At 45.2% G+C, this 27482-nt stretch overlaps 1 protein-coding gene across 2 annotated transcripts; it reads right to left on the bottom strand.

The window, feature by feature from the left end:
• Positions 1 to 205: 205 nt before the first annotated feature.
• GNL3L (G protein nucleolar 3 like) lies at positions 206 to 27154 on the bottom strand. Of its 2 annotated transcripts, XM_041740861.1 has the most exons (16): positions 27005 to 27151; positions 24728 to 24793; positions 17825 to 17865; positions 16184 to 16291; positions 15273 to 15389; positions 14418 to 14501; positions 14115 to 14250; positions 13109 to 13212; positions 11233 to 11377; positions 8577 to 8664; positions 7870 to 8044; positions 7635 to 7777; positions 7187 to 7323; positions 5137 to 5264; positions 2117 to 2336; positions 206 to 537 (listed from the first exon to the last, which is right to left on the bottom strand). In XM_041740861.1, the coding sequence occupies exons 2-16, from the start codon at positions 24744 to 24746 to the stop codon at positions 455 to 457; spliced, it is 1728 nt and encodes a 575-aa protein (XP_041596795.1). In that variant the 5' UTR covers positions 24747 to 24793; positions 27005 to 27151; the 3' UTR covers positions 206 to 454. The 2 variants fall into 2 exon arrangements, with proteins under 2 accessions (XP_041596795.1, XP_041596796.1); XM_041740862.1 differs by lacking the exon at positions 16184 to 16291 and having other exon boundaries at positions 27005 to 27154.
• Between the last annotated feature and the right edge of the window lie 328 nt (positions 27155 to 27482).

Here is a 27482-nt window from a genome sequence, read left to right as displayed (position 1 = left end):
TGATGGAAGATGAATAGTCTATAGCCCATCACAGGAATGTCTTGTTGCTGAGATCTATTGCCGACTGATAAAGAAATCATCACCCACTCAGGGACCCCCAGGTCTACCAGCAGCCTTGCCTCTAGTTTCCCATGTAGCTGTTCAAGAAGGTTTTGTGAGTTATTCCTCTAGACCAACCTACAGGATGAGGGATAAATTGTTAGCATCAGGGATCTGATAATTTTATTTCTCTTGTAAAACAGAATAGAGGTTAAATAAAGGGTATGGGGCTTGCTAGTTTCAGCAACTTGGAACTCTTTTACTTGAAGAATGGAGGCGACAGTGAGAAGAGGCATGGTGGGTGAGTTCTTTGAATATGCAGGTACTTCATGGAGAAACACACCATTTCATCTGTATTCCTCCATCCCACTGGAACTGGTGCTTGGAGGGACAAGGGGGGGTGAGATAAGTCGGATCAGTCACTAGCACTGTCATCAATGTTGCCAGAGAGGTCGAGGACAGACATCATGGAATCAGATAACTTGCTGGCGAGTTTATCTGCAGATGGAGAAATACAGGCAGTCACTTGGAGGCTGGCTTGCCAATAGGAGGCCTGCAGGACCTGGACTACTGTCTACCTTGGTCTACATCAAACTCCCAAACTGGCTCACTTACCTCCAACAGTAAACAAAACAACTGCGGGGAGGGGGTCTTGGGAGCCAGTGTGCAATCTCAGAGGTAGACCCTACCTGTGAAATGATCACTCTAATATAGTTTCTATCTCAGAATGTAAGACTCACTGGGCTCCAAGTATGTTTATCCCTTCCTAGTATCAAAACAGCAATTTTCTTTCACTGTGTTGAGCTTAACACTCTGACATTACCCTCAAAGCTCTCACAGCAAAGTGGCAGCATGGATGGAGGGGCTTTAAGGCTGAATGCTCACCTCTCACCCTCCAGCCATACCCTGTTGTTCTTCAGGATTCCCCTCAGACATCATCTCCTCCAGGAAGCCTTCTCTGATCACCATCTGGGCTAGGTTCACTAGGCTGAGTTAAGTTTCCTTACTCTGCTTTCTTTGTCTATGAATACTCTGTGTTGCCAATGTCTATTTTCTTATTTCTTCCTCATTTCCTTGTAATAAGACCAGGAGGAGTTCAAGGGTAATTCATTTCCAGATTCCCAGCACACACTGTGAAACCAGGCCAAGAGCAAAGAATTGGACTTATGGGGTCAATCAATCCTAGGTTTACATTCTGGCTCCATTAAATACTAGTTGTTTTACCCTGAGTGTGCCCTTTAACGTCTCTGGGCCTCCGTTTCCTCACTTACCAATGGGGGTAAGACTTGCAATGAGTCAGTGAAGATTGGTATAGCATTAAGACCTAAATCAGCCAATTACACAACAGACCACCATTAAAATGAATGAAGAAGTTCTTTTGTGAACTGACATTAAATGGAAACATGATGTGGCAAAGCTATGTTCAGTGTTTGCATAGAAAAAGAGAACAAAAATATATAGATATGTGCCTCTGTACTTATCTCAGGAATTGAGATAGAAGAATTTAACTGGTCACCTCTGTGAGGAATCCTAGATGACTGGGAGACTGGAAGGAGACAAACATTTCACTGTATATCCTTTTCTACCTTTTGAATTTTGAGTACATTGCTTATGGATAAAATAAACATTATATATGACCTGTAGGCTTCCTAACACATGGAAAAGAGCTAAGAAATAAATGGTGGCTATGTGGCACAGAGACTAAGCCAATAGTTCTTCAAGTGTGGTTCCCGGAGGAGCAGAATCAGCATCAACCAGGAACCAGTTAGCAACACAAATACTCCGGCCCCATGGCCAACATATTCAATCAGAAACTCCAGGGTTGAGTCCCAGAAATCTGTGTCTTAACAAGCCTTCTAGGTTAATTCTAACAATAGTTTTAGAAAACTATTTTAGAAAAGCTAAAGTTTGAAAACCACTACGCTAGTAAGTAAGCCTCCTAACCCATCCCTGCTCCTTAACCAGGGTTAGCCTGGCACTGGACACATGGAAATGCTCATTTAGGAGCGCCTAATCAAGGCCCAAGGGGGCGCTTTTTTGGAGCCTGGGAAAGAGGGGTATGGTCAGATGCCCCCACCAGTACGCTTCTGCATCTTCTTCTTATTCTTCAGGGCAGATGCAAGAGCCTGGCCCTGCTGCAGGGGGTCTGTCTCCATGATCTTCTGCAGCACTGGGCGGCGGTCCACAGGGCAGACGTCCACCACGCTATTGTTCCTGGGGCAGTGGTCCACATTGCGTTTAGCCCACCCCATCTGATGTCGGTTTGGATTGGTGCAATACCCAGTAAGATCTCCAATCTAGAGAGAGAGGGGACAACAGTAAGGTCTGGGGCCCCAGAGTACCACCAAAGACTTCTGCAGAGGAGACAGGGACAGGTTTGGTTAAGAAGAGGAAGCCTAGAGCCACACAGAACTAAGCTCCCAAGTCTGGCTCTATCACAAACTAGAAGGTGCTTAGTTAATCTCTCAGCTGCAGTTGGCTCATTTGTCAAATAAGATACACAATGGATAGCTTGCATGGCTTTGACAAGAATAAAATAAAAAAGCAGTTACTCGATCAATGACAATTGGTATTATGATTCTTTCCTCAAGTAACCCTTCAGTCTTACTCAATTTAATAAATATTTTCTGACAGCTATTCTGTGCCCAGCTCTATGTGGGGAAATGTTGAAGAAATGAGTCAGATGCAGTCCCATCTTTGAGAAGCAACTGGTCCAAAGAGGATACAACCAACCCACAACACAGGCCAAGTCAGGGTATGTTAAGTGCCCACCAGAAAGACACAGCAAAAGTGGCAGAGGCCATGGGGAAGGCAGTGGTCAACATGCTATTACTGGTGAGAAAGGTCATTCCTCACTGTGAACAATGGAAAAGCACAGAACATACCTGAGCACCCGAAAGGGTACCTGCCTGGCTGGCACAGACATGGGTCCATATGGGTAGTGAAAGCTAATATTGATAGAAAGCTCACCATGTGCCAGGTACCATTCTAAGCACACACAAATGTATGTGTGTGTATACATAGATATGTATACACCACATACACACACACACACACACACATTAACTCATTTAATCCTTGCAACAATGCTATAACAAACAAAGCACCTAAGGTCACATAGCTGGTAAACAGAATAAATAAGAACCCTAGCAGTGAGGCTTATATGTATGTATGACAACTCACTACACTACAGTGGGGAAAAGGCAAAGCTACCAACCTATACAACTCTGGGGTTGCAGCAGGGGGCACCATTCACAATATGGCACAGTTGTACAATGGTATCTCTCAGAGTTGTACAATGAAATGGTCCTGCTCAGGTTCCCTGAACCTGAGTTTGGAACCTCTAGCATAGAGCAGGGAAGTACTGTAGGTTCCTAAGGAAAAATGGTATATTCTGGGGCTTATGGGCTCATTTGGAAATATCACCAGAGGATGGCCTTAAACAGACAACTTTACACAGGTTTTCCTGTAAGCACCAAGGGAACCTTTAAAACTATGTGAGAATGAGAATGGCATGATTCTTGTCATTACCTCATCAACTCTTATAAAATACAGCTGAGTTTTCCTTCCTAGACCCCCTGCCTCTACCCTGGTCCCTTTTTTCTAACATGATTTTCACTCTGGCTGCCTGGGTGAGACAGTTCTAATACACAAACCTGACCATGTCATTTCCTTGCTTAAGAAACCCTTCCAGGGGATCCCTGGGTGGCGCAGCGGTTTAGCGCCTGCCTTTGGCCCAGGGCGCGATCCTGGAGACCCAGGATCGAATCCCACACGTCGGGCTCCCGGTGCATGGAGCCTGCTTCTCCCTCTGCCTATGTCTCTGCCTCTCTCTGTGTGTGTGTGTGTGTGTGTGTGTGTGACTATCATAAATAAATAAAATTAAAAAAAAAAGAAACCCTTCCAGATAGTATGTAGCCATCAGAAACAAAGAATGGCTCTTTAAGTAATCAGGTGAAACAATCTATAAGATGAATTTGTAAGTGAAATGAGCAAAATGCAGAACAATCAAATGGCATGCTGTTATTTGAATTAAAATAGATCTCTGCATCTGCATATATGTACATATGTATATACATAAAGATGGAATAGCTAGAAAAGGACATTCAAATCTGCTAATAGTGACTGCCTCCAAGGAGGGGACAGGTAGCTGGGAGATAGTTGCAGGAGAGAAACTTATTTTTCACTGCATACCCTTTAGTACCTAAATTTTATACCACGTACACACATTACCTAGTCAAAAAATAAATAAAAGGGAAAGAATATTTTAAATAAACGAAATAGGGGGAAAAAAGACTTTTTGACAGAAAAAAAATAACCAATTTTCAGGGTTTTCCTAATACCCATGGTTTAAAGTCAAATTCAAGCATGTTATGTATGATCTGATTCCAGAATCTTTCCTTGCATCCACTCTCATTCCAACCACCCCACACCACTAACATTTCCCCCAAACACTACTTTTTTGGGCCTCGGCATAAGCAATGGCTAAGCTCCTCACCAAACTGTAACCTCCCAGAGGGCAGAGATAGGGTAACTGGCAGAAGAAGCTGAAAAAGCCTCCAGAAATCATAGCATGGCATTATGGCTTAATCATACAGGTGTAGGGAACCATGGAGCCATGACAGAGGAGGTGACATGGTCAGACTGGGCTGTTAGAAACCATGGGACATATATCCAGGTGAGAAAGGGTTAGAAGCTTAGACCAGTTGTTATAGAAATGGTAGGGATCAAAAGAAGCTGATAGCTTCTCAAGAGACTTAGGAGGGAGAAGCCATAGTACTTGCTGACTAACTATGGGCTACTGGATGCTAGTTGGAGGGAGGAGTCAGGGGTACCCAGGTTTGCAACTTGAAAAACTGAGTGGCTGAATGGGGATACCTGTTCTCTAGGTTGGAGCCAGGCTGGAAAAACTGCCTGAGAGAGCAAGCCTCCTCCTTGGACTTGCCATTGCCTGGTAAAAGATGCACATTACCTGATGCCCGGAGCCCACAGGGAATGAGTGTGGGCAGACCTTGTGGGAGCAAGGCAGAAGGGACCAACCACTCCCTAGAGCCCTGGGAAGAGGAGAGGGTTACCATGAAGAAAGGGAGCAGGTACCTTATACACGGTGGTTTTATTTTCCATGGCATCTGCTATTTTCACCATCGGAGAATGGAGCCACTTGATCTCCATTTCGAGCGGGTCCATGTCACCCAACAGTTCATCTGATTCTCCAGTGGCCAAGCCTTTAACACAACCAATACCACTGTCAGGGCTCTAGCTCCTCCCTGCTGCCAGCACCCCCCACCCCAATATCAGGCCTCAGTGGAAAGGATATGTGGAGCTGCCCAAGGGAGTTGGGAGAGAAGGGCTTTTTCATTTCTGATGGGAGGCCACATGACAAAGGATTAAAGGCATGGGTTTTGCAGTAGGGCATTCACCTGCTGGGAGCTGGTCTAGGAGCCTTAGCTTCCTCATCTGGAAAATGAGAACACCACAAGCCTATGACTTGGGGCTGCCCTCACAGGAGAGGACACTTGAAACGCACTGGCCTAAGACACTGCTCAGTAAATGGCAGCCACTGGGTTTCCTTCCAGGACCAGGCCTCCCCACCTGTCTCCTGGCCCCTTGCCTGGAGATGGCCTCCACTGCAAACCATTCATGTACCCACTGCCTTGGGCCCATAGTATCCTCCCACCTACTTCCAAACTTTGTCTTCATCCCCTTCTAATTCCTACTCACTCTTCAAGATACAACACTAGGGCCAATTCCTCTAGAGATTTCTCACCATTAACCTCTCCCTCTCCTCAATTTCCCCGACCCACCTACTTCCAAACTTTGTCTTCATCCCCTTCTAATTCCTACTCACTCTTCAAGATACAACACTAGGGCCAACTCCTCTAGAAAACTCTCGCCATTAACTTTTCCCTCTCCTCAATTTCCCAGACCTCAATCTTTTGCCAAAGTACATTCTCATTAATGGAGTCCCCCTTGCCCTCACATGCAGCCAGGGTCAAGCATCATCATAGGAACATGAGCTCTAATTCCTCCCAACCATCTACTTGGTAGAAGAGGGAAGTAAAGTTCAGAAAGAGAACTGACTTGCTAGCAGCCATGTGGGGAATAAACTCTGAAGTAGACAAGTCCTCTTGTCCTCATCACTAATCTAAGGACACAAAAAAGCCCAGAGAAGAAAAGCCCTCAAGAGAAATGGAGAAACCAGAAGCCAAGCCAGCCAGGCCTTTTCCCACTATCCAAGGGTCTACAAACAGGTCCAGAGAGCACTGGGCACCTTTCCAAGGTAGAGTAGAAAGGAGGGAGGAGCCATAAGCCAAGGTTGCAAATGGTAGTATCTGAAGAGAACATATTTCCTATAGAAGTTTCTCAAAGCCACACCTCTGTACCCCAGCAAATGATCATCTTAATAACAACTAATATTCACCAAGCATGTACTATAAGCCAAGCACTGCTCTGAGTGTTTTTATGAATTAAATATGTGTTTGTGACCATCTTATTGGGTAAGTGCTACTGTTCCCATTTTACAGTTGATGTCACTGAGACATGGCGAAATTAACTGTCGCAGCATCATGGAGCTAACAAGAAACAAAACTTGAACTTGAATCCAGGCAATCCATTCTTTGAACCCTTAGCTACTCTGAGCTGGGATAGTCTTAAGACTATGGGGCAGAAAAGTTGCTTTGAATGCCACCTCTGTCTGCCACTGATCATGCACCATTCAGGAAATACCAGCCTTCTATGACTCAGATGTCTCCCCACCAATGGGAGAGAGGATAAAAATCTAGGAATAGACATACAGTAGCTGAGGCAAACCCTAGGGCAACATGAGGGAAGGGGTTTTGAAGAGAAGTATTTTAGTTCACTCCAGGTCCCAAGAGATGGGGAAAAGACCCACACATTTCCTGAGCACCTCACTGTATACATAGAACTTTGCTGACTTTTTTCCCTATCTACCAAGAGCCCACAACCACCCCCATGGCCCAGATTAGAATTCTCCACCTTGTGGGAGGAAACACTAAATTTAGATTGGTTAAACAATTTGCCCAAAGCCAGAGTAGGGCCAGGGCAGGGGAAGGTCAAACATGGGATCTGGTGTTGGGTCTGGGGGCTCCCATCCAGGGTAAGACAAAGTATTTATGCCCCTACTTACATTCCATGGTGTCTTCGTTGGCCTGCTCAGTATCTTCAATGTCAAAAACTTCGGTCATCTCCTTAATGATCTCAGCACTGAGATGGGCAGGCAGAGTGTGGGTGGCAGGTGGAAGTGTGTAGAAGCTGATCTTCCCGCTGCATTGGGAGATAGGAGGAAATTGGTGAGGTCATTAAGAGAACAAATGACCAAAGAGAGAATGAGTTAGAAACAAGTCAGAAACAACGAGGAACAAGAAAATCCACAGAAGCTTCTGAACAACAAGAGGTTAAGTTGCTGGATCGTCACTGGCCAGAAATTCCTGACCAGGACATGACCTGGTGCCTTCACTTTCCCCCAGGAAACATGATGTCAAGCTGCCCCACTGCTGCAATAAGCACAGATGTACCCCCCTTATGGAGCCTCTCAGCAGGTCTACCCTTACCTTACTTCTTAGCCCTCTCCTCACCTCACCCAGTCAGCTAAAACAGCTTTGGCTGCCTGCTCGTGACTGTATACGCCTCCTTTCTTCTTCTTCCCCAAGCGGTGAGCCACTGCAGTCAGAAAGTGCTCAGTGGTCTGGAACCCGGAGATGCCATAATAATTGGAAATCTGGTGAAGAGAGGAAGAAAAGAAATCATGAGGAAAAAATGAAGGGCCCTTGGAGTGGGGCGGGGCAGGGCAGGAGCAAGTGCCTTCTGTACCTCCTCCAGGTTACAGCGTTGCAAGATGGTCTCCACCGGGGTCACAGGGTCTGCCAAATTCTGCACTTGGACGCAGTTGCGCAGGATGGTGCCAACCTCTGAGTTTGGTCCCGGGACAATGCCTGGGGCATCCAGCAGCCTGATGAACTTATCCAGATAGACCTCCTGCATGAACCTATGACAGGAAAGAGGAGATAAAAGAGAATGTAGGACACTGATGAGCTGGGATGTATCTGGGTACCCTTAATCCCCAGACACAGCTGAGAAAGGGGTGAGGGGCAGATAGCATACATATAGATGAAGATAGAGATGTGGAGCTGGGAGCTCTTGGGCCTACAGACCTGGGACTCATTCTAGTCTAGTCCCTACCACTGGGGACTGAGCTGCCAGACTGTGGGCAAGTTTCTGACTTTCTGAGCCTCCACTGCTTCATCTAGGAAGTGCAGTTGCTTATCTATACCTATACCCCAATATTGCATGACTGCTAAGAATCTTCAAGGAGCTGAGGGGGGAAGTACCCAGCTGTGTCCCTGGCCCACATCTAGGATGTACCAGGTAAATGGGGACTGTTAGTGAGAGTCCCATGGCCAGGTAAGAATCAGAAGCTGGGCCAAGATAAGGAAAGGGCAGGGGCCAAAGTCATGAAAAAGATAGAGAAATGGTAGGGTCAAGGAGCAGTGGACTAGTGGAGCAGGCAGGTAACTTACTTGGTGACACCAGGAACAGCTCCCACACTACACGCTCGGCTGCGCTTCAGACTATTGATCAAGCTGCTCTTCCCAACATTAGGAAGACCTACAAAGGAGTAGCAGATGGCTCAGAGCAGGAAGGGCCCTCAGGAACATTTCAGCCAGCCTACACATGGGCGATCCATGCTGGGACAATGACCAAGCTATGGCGAAGCCAAAAACAGAACCTGGCCTCCTGCCTTCCCATCCCAGGCCCTGAGCAAGCCCCAATATGGCCTAGCTACCCCTTTCCTCCATTTGTGAGCATACTGAGTACACATGACCCTCTCACTAGATATGACACTCACCTCCCACCTCCCACCAGCCAGGGAAAGGTGCTCAATGCAAAGCCTCTGTAACATGATCCAACAGAAGGTTAACATCAGGAAATGTCTGTGAAACAGAGAACCATCTGTCCTGGTGTCAAATTCACCTGGTAGGGGGTTGGGAGAGCCCTCTCCAGATGTCATTCTCTCTGAGCAGCTATCTGCCTGTGGTATATGTTTCTCTGTTGAGGCATCTGTGAGCACCTCCAGGCCTGCGGACATCTTTGTGTGCTACTCTCTCACCAGGTCTCTCATTCTCACTATTCTCCTTCTCTGTGTGCCAGAATTTATGCATAGATTGCTTTCTCATGGACGTACCTGTATGTGTGCACTCCTGGTGTGTGGAAGTCTCTGTACATCATCCACGTGCCCTTGCACATATATGTGTGTATGCAAGCACACATCTCTTGGTTGTTCTTATACTAAATATCACTGTTTTTTCCATGTTGACTTTCTCCTGCTCAGTCTTTTTCACTACCATACATTTATTTCTCTGTGTATAGCTCTAAGCACCTTTCTCTGCTGGTTTGTCTCTTTATCTCTCATTCTGGCAATTGTCTTTCTGATTCTCCCCACCCCACCAACTCTGCCTCTCTAATTCCCTCAGCACCAACTTCTCCCGGCCTCCTTCTGTGCTCCTTCTCTCCATGGGCTTGTCTCTGTAGGCCTCTTTGTACGTGTCTCACTGTGCCTTCTTCTGTCTCTGTCTGCATATTCCCAACCCTCTCTCTGTCTCTATGTCTCTGTGAATATCTATCTCATCACAGACACGTTTGTGCATTTGTCTCCCTCTGTGGCTCTGGGCATGTGACTGTGTCTGAGGGTCCAGCGCATCTGGGTTGCATGTGTCTCTCTGTGCCTCTGCTTGTGAGGAGCAGAACATATGAGAAGGACTTGGGTCTGCATGTGTGCTACCTCTGGGTCTGAAGAGGTCTGCACCAGTGTAGATCCATATGTGTATTGGTGGATCTGAATGTGTTCATAGGGGTGTGTGTGTGTGTGTGTGTGTGTGTGTTGTGTATTACATCATGTCTACCTCTTTACTCCTGGCTCCTTCCATGCGCCCTGTCCTCTGAAGCTGTCTATCTCTGCATCTGCCTATCTCTCTCATTCTTTCTTTGGTATGCACGTCTGCCTCTCTATATGCACGAAGTATCTAGCCCTTGTGTCTCTATGCACACTGCCTGTCTCTACAGTCCTTCTGGTATCTTTTTGTGATTGGTATCTCCCTCTCTACCTGCCTCTGTCATTTAAACCTATCTTTCCTTTCCACTCCCCACCAATCCCACCATTTCCCAGTTATCTTTTTTTTAAGATATTTATTTATTTAAGAGAGAGAAAGAGAGAGAGCAAGCATGAGAGAAAAAGAGAACACAAGCAGGGGGAGCAGCAAGCAGAGGGAGAGGGAGAAGCAGACTCCCCGCTAAGCAGGGAGTCTACTTGGGACTTGATCCCAGGACTGCAGGATCATGACCAGAGCCAAAGGCAGATGCTTAACTGACTGAGCCATCCAGGTGCCCACCCAGTTCTTTTTCTAGGTCTATTCAGGTCTATCTATACCATTTTCTCAGTGTCTCAGATATTCTCTCGAATATCTTTTTCTTTTGGCCTCACTTCCTCTCTCTGACAGTCTATCTCTGCTTCTCTCAATTTCCCTATCCTCTTCCCCATCACCCTTCCCTCACTACCCTGGGTTCCAGACAGGTCCAGGTTTGAGTATCAGCTATACCTTTTTTTTATATATAAATTTATTTTTTATTGGTGTTCAATTTGCCAACATATAGAATAACACCCAGTGCTCATCCCATCAAGTTCCCCCCTCAGTGCCCGTCACCCAGTCATCCCCACCCCCCACCCACCTCCCTTTCTACCACCCCTAGTTCGTTTCCCAGAGTTAGGAGTCTCTCATGTTCTGTCTCCCTTTCTGATATTTCCCACTCTACCTTGTCTCACACAGAGCTGACCCCCACAAGTCCCTTTGCCTTCTCTGGGCCTCAGTGTTCTTATCTGTAAAAGGGGTATATTCACTCCTCCCCCCACCCCACAGCTCTGGTATGAGATGACACAATGTCCAAGCACAACCGTGTGTATTTGGTCCACGTTTCTAATACTCCGTGCATGGTGGTGATTCTCAGTATGCCTTCCTACATCCTCCACCAATACACATTACAAATCATAAAACCATTCTCTAACCATTCATAACCCTCTCTTCCCTACCAGGGTAACACAAAGCTCCCAGAATCCTTTGCCCAGTGAAAGCTCTGCCCAAGGAAGGAGCCTAGGCCCCATGGCCTCCCCACAGGCCTTACCCACAACACCCACACGGATATGGGTGCGCACTTCACCAAGGCGGCAATAGTTCCCCAAAACCCTCATGAGGTTTTCAGCTCCAAAGCAGGCTTTGCTTTTCAGCAGTGACTCAGAGGCCTGATCCACTGGCACAGTGCAACGATTCTGGAAAACAAGGGGTATTATACAAGAGGCATCAGGTGGGAAATGTAGTCTGGCTCCAGATTTCCAACTTTCACTGAAACCTTCAGGACCACCTCCCTGTGATTGCTGAGACCCCAAGGCTGAAACAGAGGGCTTCTCACACAGGCCCTGAATACCTGCCATTTCCCAGCTTGCACAAGGCCTGTTTTTCCACGGTCATGTCTTCAATCTTCTCTGTCCCTAACTCTCTCTAGACATACTTATCTGTGGCCTCCCTCAGCAGGGTAAGGATGGCACCCTAGCATCTAGCCAGCAGCTCTGCCTCTCACAGGTGTGTATGTGCATCAAGTTCTGCTTCCCTTCTCTGCGTCTCAGTGCCCTCATCCACAAAATGGAGACACTGCCCTCCCTGCCTTTGGTAGGAAGATAGTGTCTGGCCCATAGGCTACCTTCCCTTAACTCCTCACACAAGACAAGGCCATTCCAGCCTCCATCTCCTTACTCCTGATGCCACCTCCTCTGCCCACAATGCCATTCCATCTCTTCCTCTTTCCTCACCCACCATGGCATTGCAAAATACGAATTAAGCTAAATATCCATCAGTAAGAAATAGTTTGAGGAAATATATCCTTAAAGTGGAATACAAATGAAAGAGAGCTGTTAGAAGGGACGCTCACCATATTTCTGTCACCAAGAAGGCCAAAAATTATAAATGAGAGGTCAGGTTTCTCCAAAATGAGTCAAGATTAAAATGTTTAATGATATCAAATGTTGGAAAGGATGTAGGGAAAACAGCCCTCTCGCACATTCATCTACCCTAGCAGGAGGAAGATAAATTGGTACAGCCACTAAAAGGCAATTTGTCAGTGTATAGGAAAATGTAAAATACATAGCCACTCCACCTCTCAGTACCCAACCTATATAAATACTCACCTACCAGCCATGATAACATGTGCAAGGGTATATGTTAAAGTACTGATTATAATGATTAAAAATTCCAAACTAAGTTTATTTAGCATCAAAAAAGTGCATCTCTAAAGAAAATTGCCAAAAGAAACATGCCCCAGGATGACACATAGGACACTCCCAAATACTTCCTTTCTCTCTATATATACATCTACATATATATACAGCACAGAAAAACATCTGAAAGGATACACACCAAGCTAACAATGGTAGTTACACCTGGGTATGGATAAAGGAAACTAGAATTAAGGGTATTGGTAAAAGGGTATTTAAACTGTCTGTAACTGTTTTTATTTTTTTTCTACTTTATTTTTTCATAAATACTAAGTTCTACACCTGGTGCAAAGTTGAAAAATGTCCCCAGCAGCCAGTTTCTGTCTTCAGAAGCAACCAATGTTTCTGTAATACTTTTAACATTTTACAAAGAAACTGTACTTCTATGTTAATTACATAATTAGAAAGTAGAGTGATTTGTGTTAAAGAGAAAAATGAAGGTGTCTGTTTTTAAAAGCTAACACATAGCTAACTGTATTTTCCAAATTTTCTATGGACAGTATGTATTATCTTCATATCTAGAAAAAAAAAACCTTCCCAAAAAGCTAAAATGTAGGGAGGAATAAAGTAAAACAAATATTAAAAGGTCATCTAGTAAGGCAAAAAGCTCAAAGTTGAAGGCCCAGTTCAATTACCAAAGGGCTGGGGATCCCAGTCCAAGTCATGATCCTCCAACCCTGGCCCCAGGCTACCCTGAAAGAGGCTAGCTAGATGTCGCTGGTCCCAGCTTACCAGGTTTTTGACCTGATGCTGTGTGCTGGCCTTGAAAGCCACTGTTGGCAGCTCATTCCGAAGGTAATCCAGCCACTTCTCCACAATCTCTTTGGGGACCAGATCTGGGGAAAATAGAAACACATAGGACTAGTAAGGAGAACATCACTTCGATGGCTCACGCCAAAGATACATCCACCCACATCCAAGGCTAGGCCCACCTCCTGCCAACAGATGTCAGTACCTATCCAGCTGTCCCTGGCCCTATCAGTACCTGTCCAGCTCCCAGGTTAGAATTAGAAAGAAAAGTCCAGTCTAGGGAGGGGGCCAGTTGGCCCTCCCTGAGGGGAACTCTGTCCCTTGGGGAAAATGGGCAAATTAGCTGTTTGGTCCCAGATGCCTTCCTTCCAAGCCAGGCTTCCTAAAGATTACATTTCCCGTCCTCTCTATGGATCATTCTAGGTTGGGCCAAATGTCAAGAATAACTCTGACAAGAATATGGCTACCATTTGTGGAGTACTAACCATGCATATACCAAGCACTTTATCATTAATTCTCACAACAACCCAGTGAGATTGGGACAATCACAGCCCATTTTACAGCTAGAGAAATGGAAACTCTCAGGTGATACGACTTGTCCAAGATCCCAGAGAAAACTGACAGTACAAATGGAATAAGACCAAGACCTCAGTGACTCCTGGGCTCATGTGCTCTTCTGCCCTGGTCTGTGGGTTCCAGCTTGGAGTCACAGGAACTCTCCAGTGTTGACCAATAAGGCTCAAAATGGCAAGAACAAGGGACTGAAAGGCAGACAGGCTTGGACTCCATCCCCAACTTCTGCTAAACTGTGTGTGTGTGTGTCTTTAAAAAAGTGATTTCACCTCTTGGATTCCTGGCTTTAAAAACTGAACACGAATTCCTCACCTTACACAGCCACTGAGTTGCTGAGTCCCAGCATCTGGTCTGAGCTAGTCTTTCAAGAAGGTCTGGCCCCTGCCCTGCCTTACCAATTCTGCCCAACACCCACCAATCTTGTTCAAGACCAGGACCAGCTTCTTGTTGCCTTCTGCCTGCAGGACATCTTCCTCCATTTGGAAGCAGCGGCAGCCCAGTGGGTCCCTGGCATCCAGGACTTCCAAAATCACATCAGAATATTCTACCACCTGCAGGGCAAAGGACAGGGGATGAAGGCAGGCAAAGGACTGGGTGTGAATCATACAGGCCCATAAAAGAAAAGGTCTCCATCTCAGTCAGGAAAAACAGAAATGGAAAGGAGATGGGATGGGATTGGTATCCTCTCTAAAGAGTCTTAAGAAATGGGCCCTGATACCTTACGGAACTCCTTGTAATAAGCCTTCCTTGTAGCCTCATCATCCAACTGAGGAAACATATTTAATTCCTGTAAAACTTCCTCCTAAAGGAAAAAAAAGAGAGAAGAAATGGTTCAGGGAGGAAAGAGAGAGTGAAAGCCAGGACTTTGGAAACCATGAGAGGCTGGGGGAGCCACAGGAATCCCAGCCCACCAAAGAGTAACTGACCAGCCAATAAAGCTGGGAACTGGAAGAATGGAAGCAATCATATGATGCATGTGTATGCTATGTTTAAGTATGTGTTCAAGCACTAGCTAGGGACCTGAGTGTGCACCTGTGTGTACAAGGAAGGAATATGAGAGGGAGGTATAAGTGAAAAAAACAACCCATGTGGGAACATGAGACGGAGGCAAAACATACACTTTATGTTAGAAAAGGAACTTTGAACTAGAAAGGGCATATTCTGTGAGATGAGAATGTACATCAGAAGGGCAGTAAGAAGTCCAAGAAGGAAGATGGCATCCCTCTCACATACACTCTTCTGTTGACCCTTCCCTTACACTTATTCCCTCTCCCCGCCCCATCTTCTGATCTCTCTTTCCCTACTCCCAACCACATCTTTGGGGTCCAGCTTAGGAGAGGACCTATTCAGGGTTGTCCAGTTACAGATAGGGCTCATAATGGCCCTGTGCTTCCCTCTCATACCTCCCTCCATCCCTCTTTCCCCACTGTTTCCCATCTTCTTTGCATTGATTTCCTATGTCCACTCCAACAGTCTCACATCTTTCCTCTTTCCCTTTTACAGGGCAATGGCAATAGATGCTTCTGAGCAAACCCAAACCCATCTGACCCTGAAGCAAAGGCTATTCTCTTACCTTATGCTCAAATTTCTCCTGGCGTTGCAGGACATCCTGACAGTAGGTCTCAATGGTCCTGCGTCTGTGTTTCTCTTGCTCCCGGGCAGCCTGCTGCTTCTCCCTTATCTCCTCAACCTAACAAGTGAACACACAGCAGGACTATAGCTGACTAGGTCTGTAACCTAAGAAAGGGATGGGAGACAGAGTAACAGGGAATAACAGGGAGTGGATAACAGAGGGAAGAAACAGTGTTGACGTGGCAAAGGTAGGAGGAGCAGGGATACAAGGAGAAAGTAGATATGATAGCAGGAGATAAGCAGTTTGAGAGAAAGGAAACAAGAGATGAAGGAAAGGAAGGTGTGGCAGAGAAAAACAGTATAAAATAAATAAAAAGACAGCCATGTGAAGCTGAGAGAGAATGTGTTCTAGGCAAAGGGAATCAATTAAGATCAAGGGAGAAAGCAGGTAAGGTCCTCTTTCGATGCTCCATCATCTAAAGACCAGGAAAAGGAAGGAACAGCAAAAGAGACTAGGAAAGAGGAACAAGGACATCCACGAGAGTGAGATGACAAGAAAGTCAAAGTGAGAGTACTTCAAAGAAAGCATGGTTTCAAATCCTGACAATTCGGATGAGATGACAGAAGGAAACTATCCATGAGCTGTGATGTCACAGAACGAACTGGTGAGACTAACAGGAGTCATTTCAAAGGAGCAGGGGGAACACAGAAGGGCAGCAGTGGACCAGGAGGTGAGGGGGAGATGAGCAAACGGAGACACTAAATCAAATATCACAGTGACCACCTTCTCTTCCCTCTTCTGCAAACAGCCTCAACAACCCCAACAACTCTGGTCTTTGCCCTTCCAGTCACCACTTCTGTGGACCTGGCATCAGGCCAGGCCCTCTCTCTCCCCCAAGGTCAAGGGCTTACCCTCTTCCTCTTTAATTCAGCCTCCCGATTGGCATGATCATTGGAGTGAACAAACTGGGGAGCAGAGGCCACTTTGGAAGCTGCTTTCTTTCCATTCTGCTTTGCAGGCTGGTCACCACACAAAAGGAAACAATCAGAGCTAATCAACTCATGGAAATCACCCTTCCTTGAGGGTTACAGCTGCTCAAAAGTGTAGTTGCAGGGAAAAGAGAGGAGTAAGCAAAAAGAAGGGCTCTGTTCCCAGAGGTCTGCCCATCTGGCTAGAGAAAGACCCTCCCTCTCCTAGGCAGGCACTGATCGAAGCACCCCAGGAAAGGTGGAGACAAATGGAGGGGATCCCTGGGTGGCGCAGCGGTTTGGCGCCTGCCTTTGGCCCAGGGCGCGATCCTGGAGACCCAGGATCGAATCCCACGTCGGGCTCCCGGTGCATGGAGCCTGCTTCTCCCTCTGCCTGTGTCTCTGCCTCTCTCTCTCTCTGTGTGCCTATCATATATAATAAATAAAAATTAAAAAAAAAAAAACAAATGGAAAAGTTTCCCAAGTAAAGGCCAAAGGGAAATGCTAAAGTAGCTAAGTGTGGCTCTCGGACCATGAACACCATCACCTGGGAACTGGTTAGAAATATAAATTATGGGACACCACAACAGACCTATTGAATCAGAAACTCGAGGGTGGGCATCCCGGGTGGCTTAGCGGTTTAGTGCCACCTTCGGCCCAGGGTGTGATCCTGGAGACCCGGGATCGAGTCCCAGGTCAGGTTCCCTGCAGGGCGCCTGCTTCTCCGTCTGTCTGTCTGTCTCTCTCTCTCTGTGTCTCTCATGAATAAATAAATAAAATGGTTTTTTTTTAAAGGAGAAACTTGAGGGTGAGGCCCAGCAGTCTGGATTTTTTTTGTTTGTTTTGTTTTTAAAGATTTTGCTTATTTATTTATTCATGAGAGACACACAGAGAGAGAGAGAGAGAGAGGCAGAGACACAGGCAGAGGGAGAAGCAGGCTCCATGCGGGGAGCCCGATGTGGGACTCGATCCTGAGTCTCCAGGATCACGCCCTGGGCTGAAGGTGGTGGCTAAACCGCTGAGCCACCCAGGCTGCCCAGCAGTCTGGGTTTTAACCAGCCCTCCAGGTAATTCTGGGTAATTACCTGGAGGGCTGGTTAAAGTTTGAGAAATTTAACCACATTAAAATTTGAGAACCACTGCTCTGGCCCATCTTATCTCCCTCCACCTCGCCTAGCAGGACCAGGAGCTAAAGCCAAAGGTGTTATCTTGGCCTCCCTCCTCAACAAGAGCAATAGGGACTTGGGAATCAGACTCAAGTCCCAGCCATGCTACCTTGGACCTAGGAAGCTCCTCACTGTGGCTCAGTTTCTTCATCTTAAAAATGGGACGATGGCAATCCTTTCACCAAGGTAACTCAAGCACAAAGCAGCACATGGCTTGTGGTGGAAACTTAATAAATGCTACTGATTCTCTACTGCAGCCAACCAGAGGGAAAGCTGTATCCTTTGATTCCAATTCAGTGCTCTGTCTGGAATGACCCAACATCTACTGCAGTTTGTAGGCCTCTTCTAGGGCAGGGAACCCATTCCTGACCTTATCCCCAACAATGAGTTACCTTACCTGAGGGTGGAGCCAACTTACCTTCTTGCAGCCTTTGGAACCTTTACTTGGTTTTTTATTTTCTAAAAAAAAAAAAAAAAAAAAAAAAAGGCATTATCTACCTACCCAATATCTGTCGATACCTTAATCAAAGCCAGGCCACACTGGAAACCTAAGGTGGACTCAGATACCATGTCTGTCCAGCCTAGAAAAAACACATGGAGGAGGTAGCCCGGGTGGCTCAGCAGTTTAGCACTGACTTCAGCCCAGGGCATGATCCTGGAGACTCAGGATCAAGTCCTACGTCGGGCTCCCTGCATGGAGCCTGCTTCTCCCTCTGCCTGTGTCTCTGCCTCTCCTTCTCTCTCTGTGTCTCTCATGAATAAATAAATGAAATTTTAAAAAAGAAAAAAGACATGGAGATGACAGCACCAGGGTCAGAGGAAGTACTGGATAAAATGTTTGAGGCATTATTTCAATGCAGACTGAAACAATGCTTATGGGAATCCTGTGAAGAGTTACCTGAGTGTTAGCTCGTGATTCCTCTCTCTCCCCTAACTTCTGGCTGGGGGCAACTCAATAATTGCCACTCCAAGTTAGAGGCTGACAGCATGGAAAGTTGATCTGAGGAGTCCCAGGAAGCTAAGCTAAGGCAGATGCCCTCAGCACATGGGGAGATAACTGTTCCTTCCTGTTGATCCTGCTAAGGCCATTACCTCCAAGGGGACTTGCCCTAGTTAGCCAAAGTGTGGATTCCCTTGGATATAAGGAAGAGAGAGCTCATCTTCTTCAATCACATATAAACAAAGCCCAAGAACTTAGGACACCTCACCCTCTTCATGAGAAGTCCCATCTGTCATCCCCTTCACAACTAGCCTCTTGGGGAAGAATGGCTGCCTTAATTCTTGCCACCTGCAAGGAAGCTAAAGTAATTCCTAGAGGGGGAGGTTCTGGAAGATGTCAGGATATATACAAACAAATATCGGAGCAGCTTGAGATTACCAGAGAACAGGCTCCCCAATTATATAAGGTGGTTCGCACTGTAGCAGTCAATATAGGAAACAGAATTTAAATACTATCACAAACCATGAAAGACTCCTGACTCTGGGAAACAAAGTATTGCAGAAGGGGAGGTGAATGGAGGGATGGGATAACTGGGCATTAAGGAGGGCATGTGATGTGATGACATGGGTGACACTGGGTGTTATACTATATGTTGGCAAACTGAATTTAAATTAAAATAAATAAATAAATAAATAAATAAATAAATACTATTGCAAATACTTTTTTTTAAAGATTTTTTTAAAGATTTTATTTATTTATTCATGAGACACAGAAAGAGAGGCAGAGACACAAGCAGAGGGAGAAGCAGGCTCCATGCTGGGAGCCCAATGTGGGACTCGATTCCGGGTCTCCAGGATCCCACCCTGGGCTTAAGGCAGCACTAAACCACTGAGCCACCCGGGTTGCCCTAAAGATTTTTTATTATTTATTCATGAGACACACAGAGAGAGAGAGGCAGAGGCACAGGCAGAGGGAGAAGCAGGCTCCATGCAGGGAGCCCAACGTGGGACTTGATCCCAGGTCTCCAAGATCACATCCTGGGCTGAAGGCGGGGCTAAACCACTGAGCCACCCGGGCTGCCCACTATTGCAAATACTTAAGGAGATTCAAGAAAATACCTCAAAAGAACGGTGTGAGAAAAAAATTCCCAAAACTTGATAATGAATAAAAATTCAATAGATGTAGTGAAAAACAGCATAGACATCATTAACAACCAAACTAATAAGCTGGAAGATCAAGAGAAGAGCTTGATTAAAACAAAAATCTAAAGAAATAGAAATTATGAGTAAAAAATAGAAAATGGAGAATGGACCCAGGAGGCCTAATATCTAAATAATAGGAATTCCTGAAAGAGAAAATGGTACAAATGGAAAAGCAATTATTTTTTTAAATAATAGATGAAAGTTCCTTAAATTCAAAACAGACTTGATGTTTCAGATTATAAAGGCTCATGGAGCACCAAGATTAACTAAAAAAAGACATACCATAGGCATACCTGATCAAAATTCTGAACCCCAAGGATAAAAAGAAAATCTTATAAACTTCCAAACAGGAATTTCCAACAAAGACAAGAGAAGCAGACAGCCTTCTCAAATCAATCTTAACATTTAAGACAGAATAACCATTGCAAAGTTCTATTTTTGAAAAGATGTATTTACTTATTTGAGAGAGAGAGAGAGAGAGAAGGAGAGGGAGAGAGAGAACATGCACACAGGAGCAGGAGGGTAAGAGGAAGGAGAGAGAATTTGAAGCACACTCCACACTGAGCTCAGAGCCCGACACAGGGCTCAATCTCACAACCCTGAGATCGTGACTGGAGCTGAAACCAAGAGCCAAAGGCTTAATCAACTGTGCCACCAGGCACCTGAACCATTACAAAGTTCTGAAACAAGGAACTGTGTACCACACTAAATTCCAATACTTAACCAACAGATCACTCTTACACAAAGGTAAAAGGCATTTTCAGATGTGCAAAGATCAGCACCTGTGTTCCGGTAAAACTATACATGACCCTTGAACAATTTGAGTTTGAACTCCACAGATTCACTTACATACAGATTTTTTTATATAAATGCAGTGCAGTACTGTAAATGTGTTTTCTCTTCCTTATGATTTTAATAATCTTTCCTCTAGCTTCCTTCATTGGAAGAATACGGTACATAACCAATCTAACAAAATATGTGTTAATAGACTGTTTGTGTTATTAGTGAGTCTTCTAGTCAATAGTAGGATATTAGTAGTGAAGTTTTGGGGGGGAATCAGAAGTTATATGTAGATTCTTGACTGTACAGGGGTCAGGGCCCCTAACCTCCATATTGTTCAAGGATCAATTGTACTTGAGGAAGTATACCAACAAAAATAAAAATAAACTCAGAATAAAGATCTCAAGATAAAGGAAACACATAATTATGGGTAGGAAATCTATTAAAACTTACCACTGAATAAAAAAACAAAACAAAACAAAAAACCCGTACCATTAAATCTTTAAAAATGTTACTAATATAGCTAAGAACTGTAACACATATTTAGAAAAGATTTTTAAAAACCAGATAGCATCATAAGCAAATAGCTCAGAACCAAAATACCAAATTCTTTCAACAAATCCTGGAATCAAGCAATAAGGGTTGGAAAAGCAAAATCATGAAAGCATGATCTTACTTTGGAAAGGTAGGATAAAAATAGTTATTATTTAACTTTGGTAAAGTGACAGAGAAATTCAAGTTTAATTATGTTTGATATAAACATGAATGCAACTAATAACTTTATAATCACTGGTGGAGCATTTGTTTGAACTTGAAAAGTAGATAAATAAGAGACTAAGAAGAAACAAACAAAAAATATAAAATAAGATGGCAGAAATTAGACCAAACATATTAGTTACCATAATGAATGTGAATCGATCAAATTTCCCTGTAACAACAACAACAAACAGGAGACCTCACGTCTAATTTTCTTCCAAAGTACTCATGTTGCAATGAAAAGAAAGTGAGGTTGGGAATGAACCAGGACTGACTGGCCAATTTACTCAACAATTTCTATCCACCTAACTTCCCTGGGAACTGAGGGCCTATGCCGGATACAGGCACACAATAAAAGAAAATACATCACTTAGTGAAGGAGAAAACATTCCTTGTAGGACTCCTCAGTAACCTCCCCAGATTTAACCATTATCATTACCATCTGGGTCCACAGTATTGCTGAGAGCTCAGGTAGCTGCACCATGAGGCACCTCCCCTCACCAGCCACTGCAGTTCTTCCAGTTAATCTGATCATTACTTAGTTGCAATTTACCAGTCCGTGTTTTATGAGCACATGTAAAGTTTCTGTTTAATAGTCACCATTGTTGGGGATCCTTTGGTGGCCCAGCGGTTTAGCGCCTGCCTTCGGCCCAGGGCGTGATCCTGGAGTCCTGGGATCAACTGCCACATCAGGCTCCCTGAATGGAGCCTGCTTCTCCCTCTGCCTTTGCCTCTGCCTCTCTCTCTCTCTCTCTGTGTGTGTCTCTAATGAATAAATAAATAAAATCTTTAAAAAAATAGTCACCATTTTTCCCATTCATGTAGATAAATCCAATTGTTCTTTAACAGGTAACAGTCATATGGTTCCAAAATAAAAAGGTGTATTTTGAGAGGTCTTCCACACTTGACCCTAGCCACTGCACTCACTTACTACAATAAGAAGCCACTTACTAGTGCAAACGCAAATATATATAATCTCATTTCCCCCACTCTCCCATTAAAGACAACACAGTATGTCCTCCTGTTGACAACTTGCTTTTTTCACTTAACAAATCCTTAAGATCTTTCCATCTAATAGTTTTTCCATATGTCTTTCTATATAATTTTTTCATACAATAGCTCATCATTTATTTTAAACTGCCAGGGTTCTTTTGTATGTATATACTCTACTTCAGTTAACTAGCTAATTATTGTCTTTTCATCACCCTCAATTTTATTATCATCTGGTATTTGATGTTCTTAAGTAGAGTATAATTAATTTTGTTCACTTTTCTTTGGTTACTTGAAAAAATGATTATTTGCTTTTGGTATTCACATAACCAAAGTCTGATTCTCGTTGACATTTTTTCAATGATTATATAAATAAAGTAAATGTATTAAATTTTTTTCACCAAGCCCACATAGGCAGGGCCACCATTCACACAGAGTATGAAGTCACTGGGTTGCACAAGTCTTGTCCAGCCTATATTGTCATTTTCTATGTGGACTACAGCAAGATAAAGGCAGGAAACACAGAACCAGACCTGCCCAATGCCCTTGCTTTCCCTCTTATATGGGAGAGTCAATGTATCACATTTGTCTTCTCTCTCTAGACTGTAAGTATAGTGGGAGAAGGAGGAATTGAGTTAGCATTACTGAGATATTCTAGTGACTGGCACACAGTAAATACCAAATAGCTATGTCTGGTCATGCTAGGCCCATGGGACAAAAAGATAAACCAGATGTGGGTGAGAAGTTAACAGTGCAGTAGAGGAGGCAGACCCAATCATAGGGTGTCAATAGCCCCAGTTCCTATGGGTACAGACTGTGAAAATCAAGGGAGAAGTTTAATGGGAGAGATTCCTACAGGAAGTGATGTGTAAGTTGAAATCTGAAAAACGAGCAATTTATCCAGTTGAAGAATGAGGGAGAAGAGAAGAAAAGTATTTCAAAGGCAGAAAGAACAGCAGTTTGTCTCCAGTTTCTGGTATTTACTGCTATTCACCTCAGATCAGGTCACTTAACCTTGCTGAGTCTCAGTTTCCTCAAATGTAAAATGGGAATGGGGGATAAGGGGAACATTACCTTCAAGGAAGTTGGGAAGACAATAATGATACTAGTAGAAGACAGAGTAAATAATATAGCTGACAATGTTACACTAGTTTCAGGTGTATAACATAGTGATTCCACAAGACAAGTCTAAGTCTATGCATTATGCTCTGCTCACAAGTGTAGCCACCATCTGTCACCACACAATGCTACTAGAATACCATTGACTATATTCCCTATATTTTATCTTTTAATCCATTTATCCATTCCATAACTGAAAGCCTATATCTCTCACTCCCCTTCACCTACTTTTCCCATCCCCCCCATGCCATATTAAGCAATTTTTAAAAACAGAACTACACTATGAACCAATGATCATCCTACTGGATATTTACCCAAAAAATACAAAAACACTAATTCAAAAGGATGCACATACCTCAATGTTTATAGCAGCACTATCTACAATAACCAAATTACAGAAACAGCCCGTGTCCACCAACTGATGAATGATTAAGATGTGGTGTGTGTATATATATATATATATATATATATATATATATATATACAGAATATTACTCAGCCATAAAAAAGAATGAAATCTTGCCATTTGCAATGATATGGATGGAGCTAGAGCATATAATGCTAAGCAAAATAAGTCAAAGAAAGACAAATACCACATGATTTCACTCATATGTGGAATTTTAAGAAACAAAAAAAAATGAACAAAGTTAAAAAGAGAAAGACAAACCAAGAAACAGACTCTCAACTACTGAGAACAAACTGATGGTTACCAGAGGGGAGGTAGGTGAGGAGGATGAGAGAAATAGGCGATAGGGATTAAGGAGTGCACTTGTCATAATGAGCACTGGGATGTATGAAAGTGCTGAATCACTATATTGTACACTTGAAACTAACATAACATTGCATGTTAACTATACTGGAATTAAAATTCTTGCCGAGGGCAGCCCCGGTGGCACAGTGGTTTAGCGCCGCCTGCAGCCCAGGGCGTGATCCTGGAGACCCTGGATCAAGTCCCACGTCGGGCTCTCTGCATGGAGCCTGCTTCTTCCTCTGCCTGTGTCTCTGCCTCTCTCTCTCTCTGTGTCTCTATGAATAAATAAATAAAATATTTAAAAAAAAAAACAAGTTGCCGGGATGCATGAGTGGCTCAGCGGTTGAGGTCTGCCTTTGGCCCAGGGCATGATCCTGGAGTCCCAGATCAAGTCCCATATTGGGCTCCCCGCAGGAGCCTGCTTCTCCCTCTGCCTATGTCTCTGCCTCTCTCCCTCTCTGTGTCTCTCATGAATAAATAAATAAAATCTTAAAAAAAAAGAAGTTGCCATGAAATACTACAAATATGAAGCTTAGCATTGGGGGGCGCCTGGATGACTCAGTCGGTTAAGCACCTGCTTTTGGCTCAGGTCATGATCCCAGGGTCCTGTGATCAAGCCCCACATCCGGCTCTCTGCTTAGCAAAGAACCTGCTTCTCCCTCCTTCTCTGCCTGCTGCTCCACCTGCTTGTGCTCTCTTTATCTCATTCTCTGTGAAATAAATATATAAAATCTTTAAGAAAAAAAAGCTTAGCCTTAAGAGAGGGTGGTAAAAGGAACTCACTGTGTCTATGTTTCATCATGATGACTAGCTTGAAAGCAGGTAGGTTCAAATCCACAGGCTTTCTTCCTGTCAGAATGGAAGAACCAATGTGAAAACAGAGGCAGGAACCACAGAAGGGGGGCCACAAGCCCCCTTCTGAGCCCCCTAAAGGCAAAATGAAATGTGAAAGAACTTGATAAGGAAGCCCTAACAACTGGAGGAACTAGGAGAAGAGCATATAACGGAGTTGGGGCCTGGTGCAGCTATCTACACAGGGAAAGCAGCATCACACTAGCCAAAAGGAAGCTAGGTCTAAGTCTCTCTTCCTGGGTGCAGTCAGTGCCTCAATGTATCATATTGAGTCCATGGTCCTCAATCCTCTACCCTGTAGTGTTATATACCCTAGCACTAAACCTCTCTATGCTGAGGGGAGAAGGCATACAAGGATGGCCTGTTTCTACATATTAATAGTACCTCTTTTCCCAAGTAGGGAGTTCTATGTCTGATCTACCTGGAAGCAGGGGGAAAGACAGGTACCAGGAGTCTACCCCAGGGAAAAGGGACCTCAGAGTGCTTTTAATCTGTGATTGTTAAACTGAGGCTAGGAATGAGTGCAAAATTTTGTGTGGAGGGGATGTATTCCTGCATGTGTGGTTGGGGTCCGTTCCTTGGTGAATGGGGGTAAGGAGATGCCTTCTGTTGCTCTACTCTGGGGTGTAGAGGAACTGGGAAAACCAGACCATTGGCTGAGTGCATCTCTGCTGCATGGAAGAAATGCAGGTCTGTACATCTCTAAGTTGGAGGCGGGAGAGGAATCTTGGGTCTCTTTACCCTGGGGAGGGCTAAGGTGAGGGGAAGATGATATGCCTGTCTCCACTACAAGGTGATATTAGTTGCCACACTAACAAAGGGGGGGGGGATTATGCAGTTTTGCACGAATGGGGTCTGCACCTTGCCTGTAGTGGGTTATTCAGGACCCTTCCATGGAGGTGGGATGGAGAACAATCCGTTTACCTTTTATATGGGTTGAAGTCAGCACTGTGCTAACACTGAAGTGAGTAAGACTTCTGGTTCTCTGCATGGTGGTAGGAGTAGGAACAGAGCTATAAATTCAGTGGATCAGCCCTTACGCTTTGCAAGGGGGCGATAATCCTGGTTGGAGAGCAAGAGATTTGAGCTCCTCTACCTTGGGAAAGGGGAGGGCCCACATGCACAAAATGTAGGGTGATCAGTGACATCACTGCCAGGAGGGGGAGCTGCACCCCTCTGCTCCCTTGGGGGGGGGTCTCTCTTTTGCTACATTTGGTGATTCGAAATCTTTGAGGGAGGAGGATGGGAGGGATGATCTGTTTACCTCAACAGGAGAACAAATCTGAGCCCCTCTACCAACGGGGGCCTCATTAGGGACAGATCTGACAGCATTCCTGGGGTTAAGGTCTGTTTCTCTTTGCTGCCACGCATTTTTTCGCATTTTTTCGGCAAGGCCTTTACATATTCAGTAAACCAGAGCCTCCTTACGGGGTAGGGTGAGGAGTCAGGTCTGAATTTCCACAATGGGGACTCACTCTTGGCAAGGAGAGGAAAATCTGCATAGTTCTCTATGGGCTAAGGCTGGTGCCAACCACTTGGAAGGGGGTGATCTAATATCTCTGCGGTAGCGGGGGCGGGGCTTCCACAATTAGTTACATGGGGGCGAGGCGGGGAAGTCTCCAGCTCTTCTGTCAAAGTATATTAAACGTATTTAAGCTCCTCTGTACTGGCGATCCCGCCAGGGCAGGCAAGGAGTTTATGTCTGCAGAGGAGGTAATACATCAGAGCCTCTGTCCAAAGCGAAGAGTTGTGGCGAGGTGGATCTGTGTGCCTTAGCGCCTGTAAAGATCCATGCCGCTCAGCCCGGGGATGGGCGGGGGCGGGGAGGGCTGTTTGTCTCTAGAACCATGGGATCGATGACTGGAGGAGTGCAGAATGGAGCCTCGCTATCCTGAAGGCAAGAGGGCACTCGATGCTTCTCCACACAAGTGGGGTCTGTGACGTTTTACGTGGTGTGACCAGGGGTCTACACCTGCCTAGATGGGATGGGGCCCTGCTCCTTTACCCAGCAAGAGCGCATTTGAGCACATCCACACGTGCAGAGCGATCCCTCATGGGGGCCCTTCTACCCTGGATGATAGCCGATTCTCTATCTCTCCATTCCAGGGTGGAGGAAACTCCTAGTCTTCACCTCAAATACACGATTTTTTACCGCGCAGCTGGCTGGATGAGCGCTCACAATGAGAAAAGAGGAGAGTTGTCTCTTACCTCCACTTCCGGCGGGATCAGACAGGAGAGAATAGCACCAAGACAGGGTAGGTCTGCAGGCTGCGCTCGCGCAGCTAACGCTCCGACTTCCGGATCCCAGCCTTGCAGCACTGGGCCGCCGTCCTTGCGTCCCCCGCAGGGGCGGGGCTTCGGATTGACGGCTCGCGCCCGCCATCCCTACTCCGCAAGCGCCCTGGTCCCGCCTCCTCTCTGCGGGGTGAGGGTAAGGGAAGCCGAGAGCCAGTAGGTTGGGAGCGGCGTGTTCTACTGTGGCTATATAACCTCCTTGTAAGCCAAGATCTTGTCGCTGGCCTCTACCTGGGGCCAAATATGCGTGTTCCCGAATCTTACAGACCCAAGCAATCACCATGACCGCATCAGACCCCACCCATCAGGGTGGGGATCAGTCCGTTTGTCTACAAAGGAAGATGGCGACGGGCAGGGTGTGAGAAAATGGCCGCCTGCCTGGGTCACACGT

This window comes from Vulpes lagopus, chromosome X (assembly GCF_018345385.1).
Source record: "Vulpes lagopus strain Blue_001 chromosome X, ASM1834538v1, whole genome shotgun sequence".
NCBI classification, from domain to species: domain Eukaryota; kingdom Metazoa; phylum Chordata; class Mammalia; order Carnivora; family Canidae; genus Vulpes; species Vulpes lagopus.
The sequence above is the reverse complement of the archived record's forward strand: the minus strand, read 5'-3'. Positions and strand labels throughout refer to the sequence as shown.

Coding starts and splice junctions, on each gene's coding strand:
- GNL3L (XM_041740861.1), bottom strand. Junction 14,502..15,272: donor AGGAGAAATTTGAGCATAAG/GTAAGAGAATAG, acceptor TTTTTCCTTTAG/GAGGAAGTTTTACAGGAATT. Junction 11,378..13,108: donor AGCATCAGGTCAAAAACCTG/GTAAGCTGGGAC, acceptor CTTGTTTTCCAG/AATCGTTGCACTGTGCCAGT.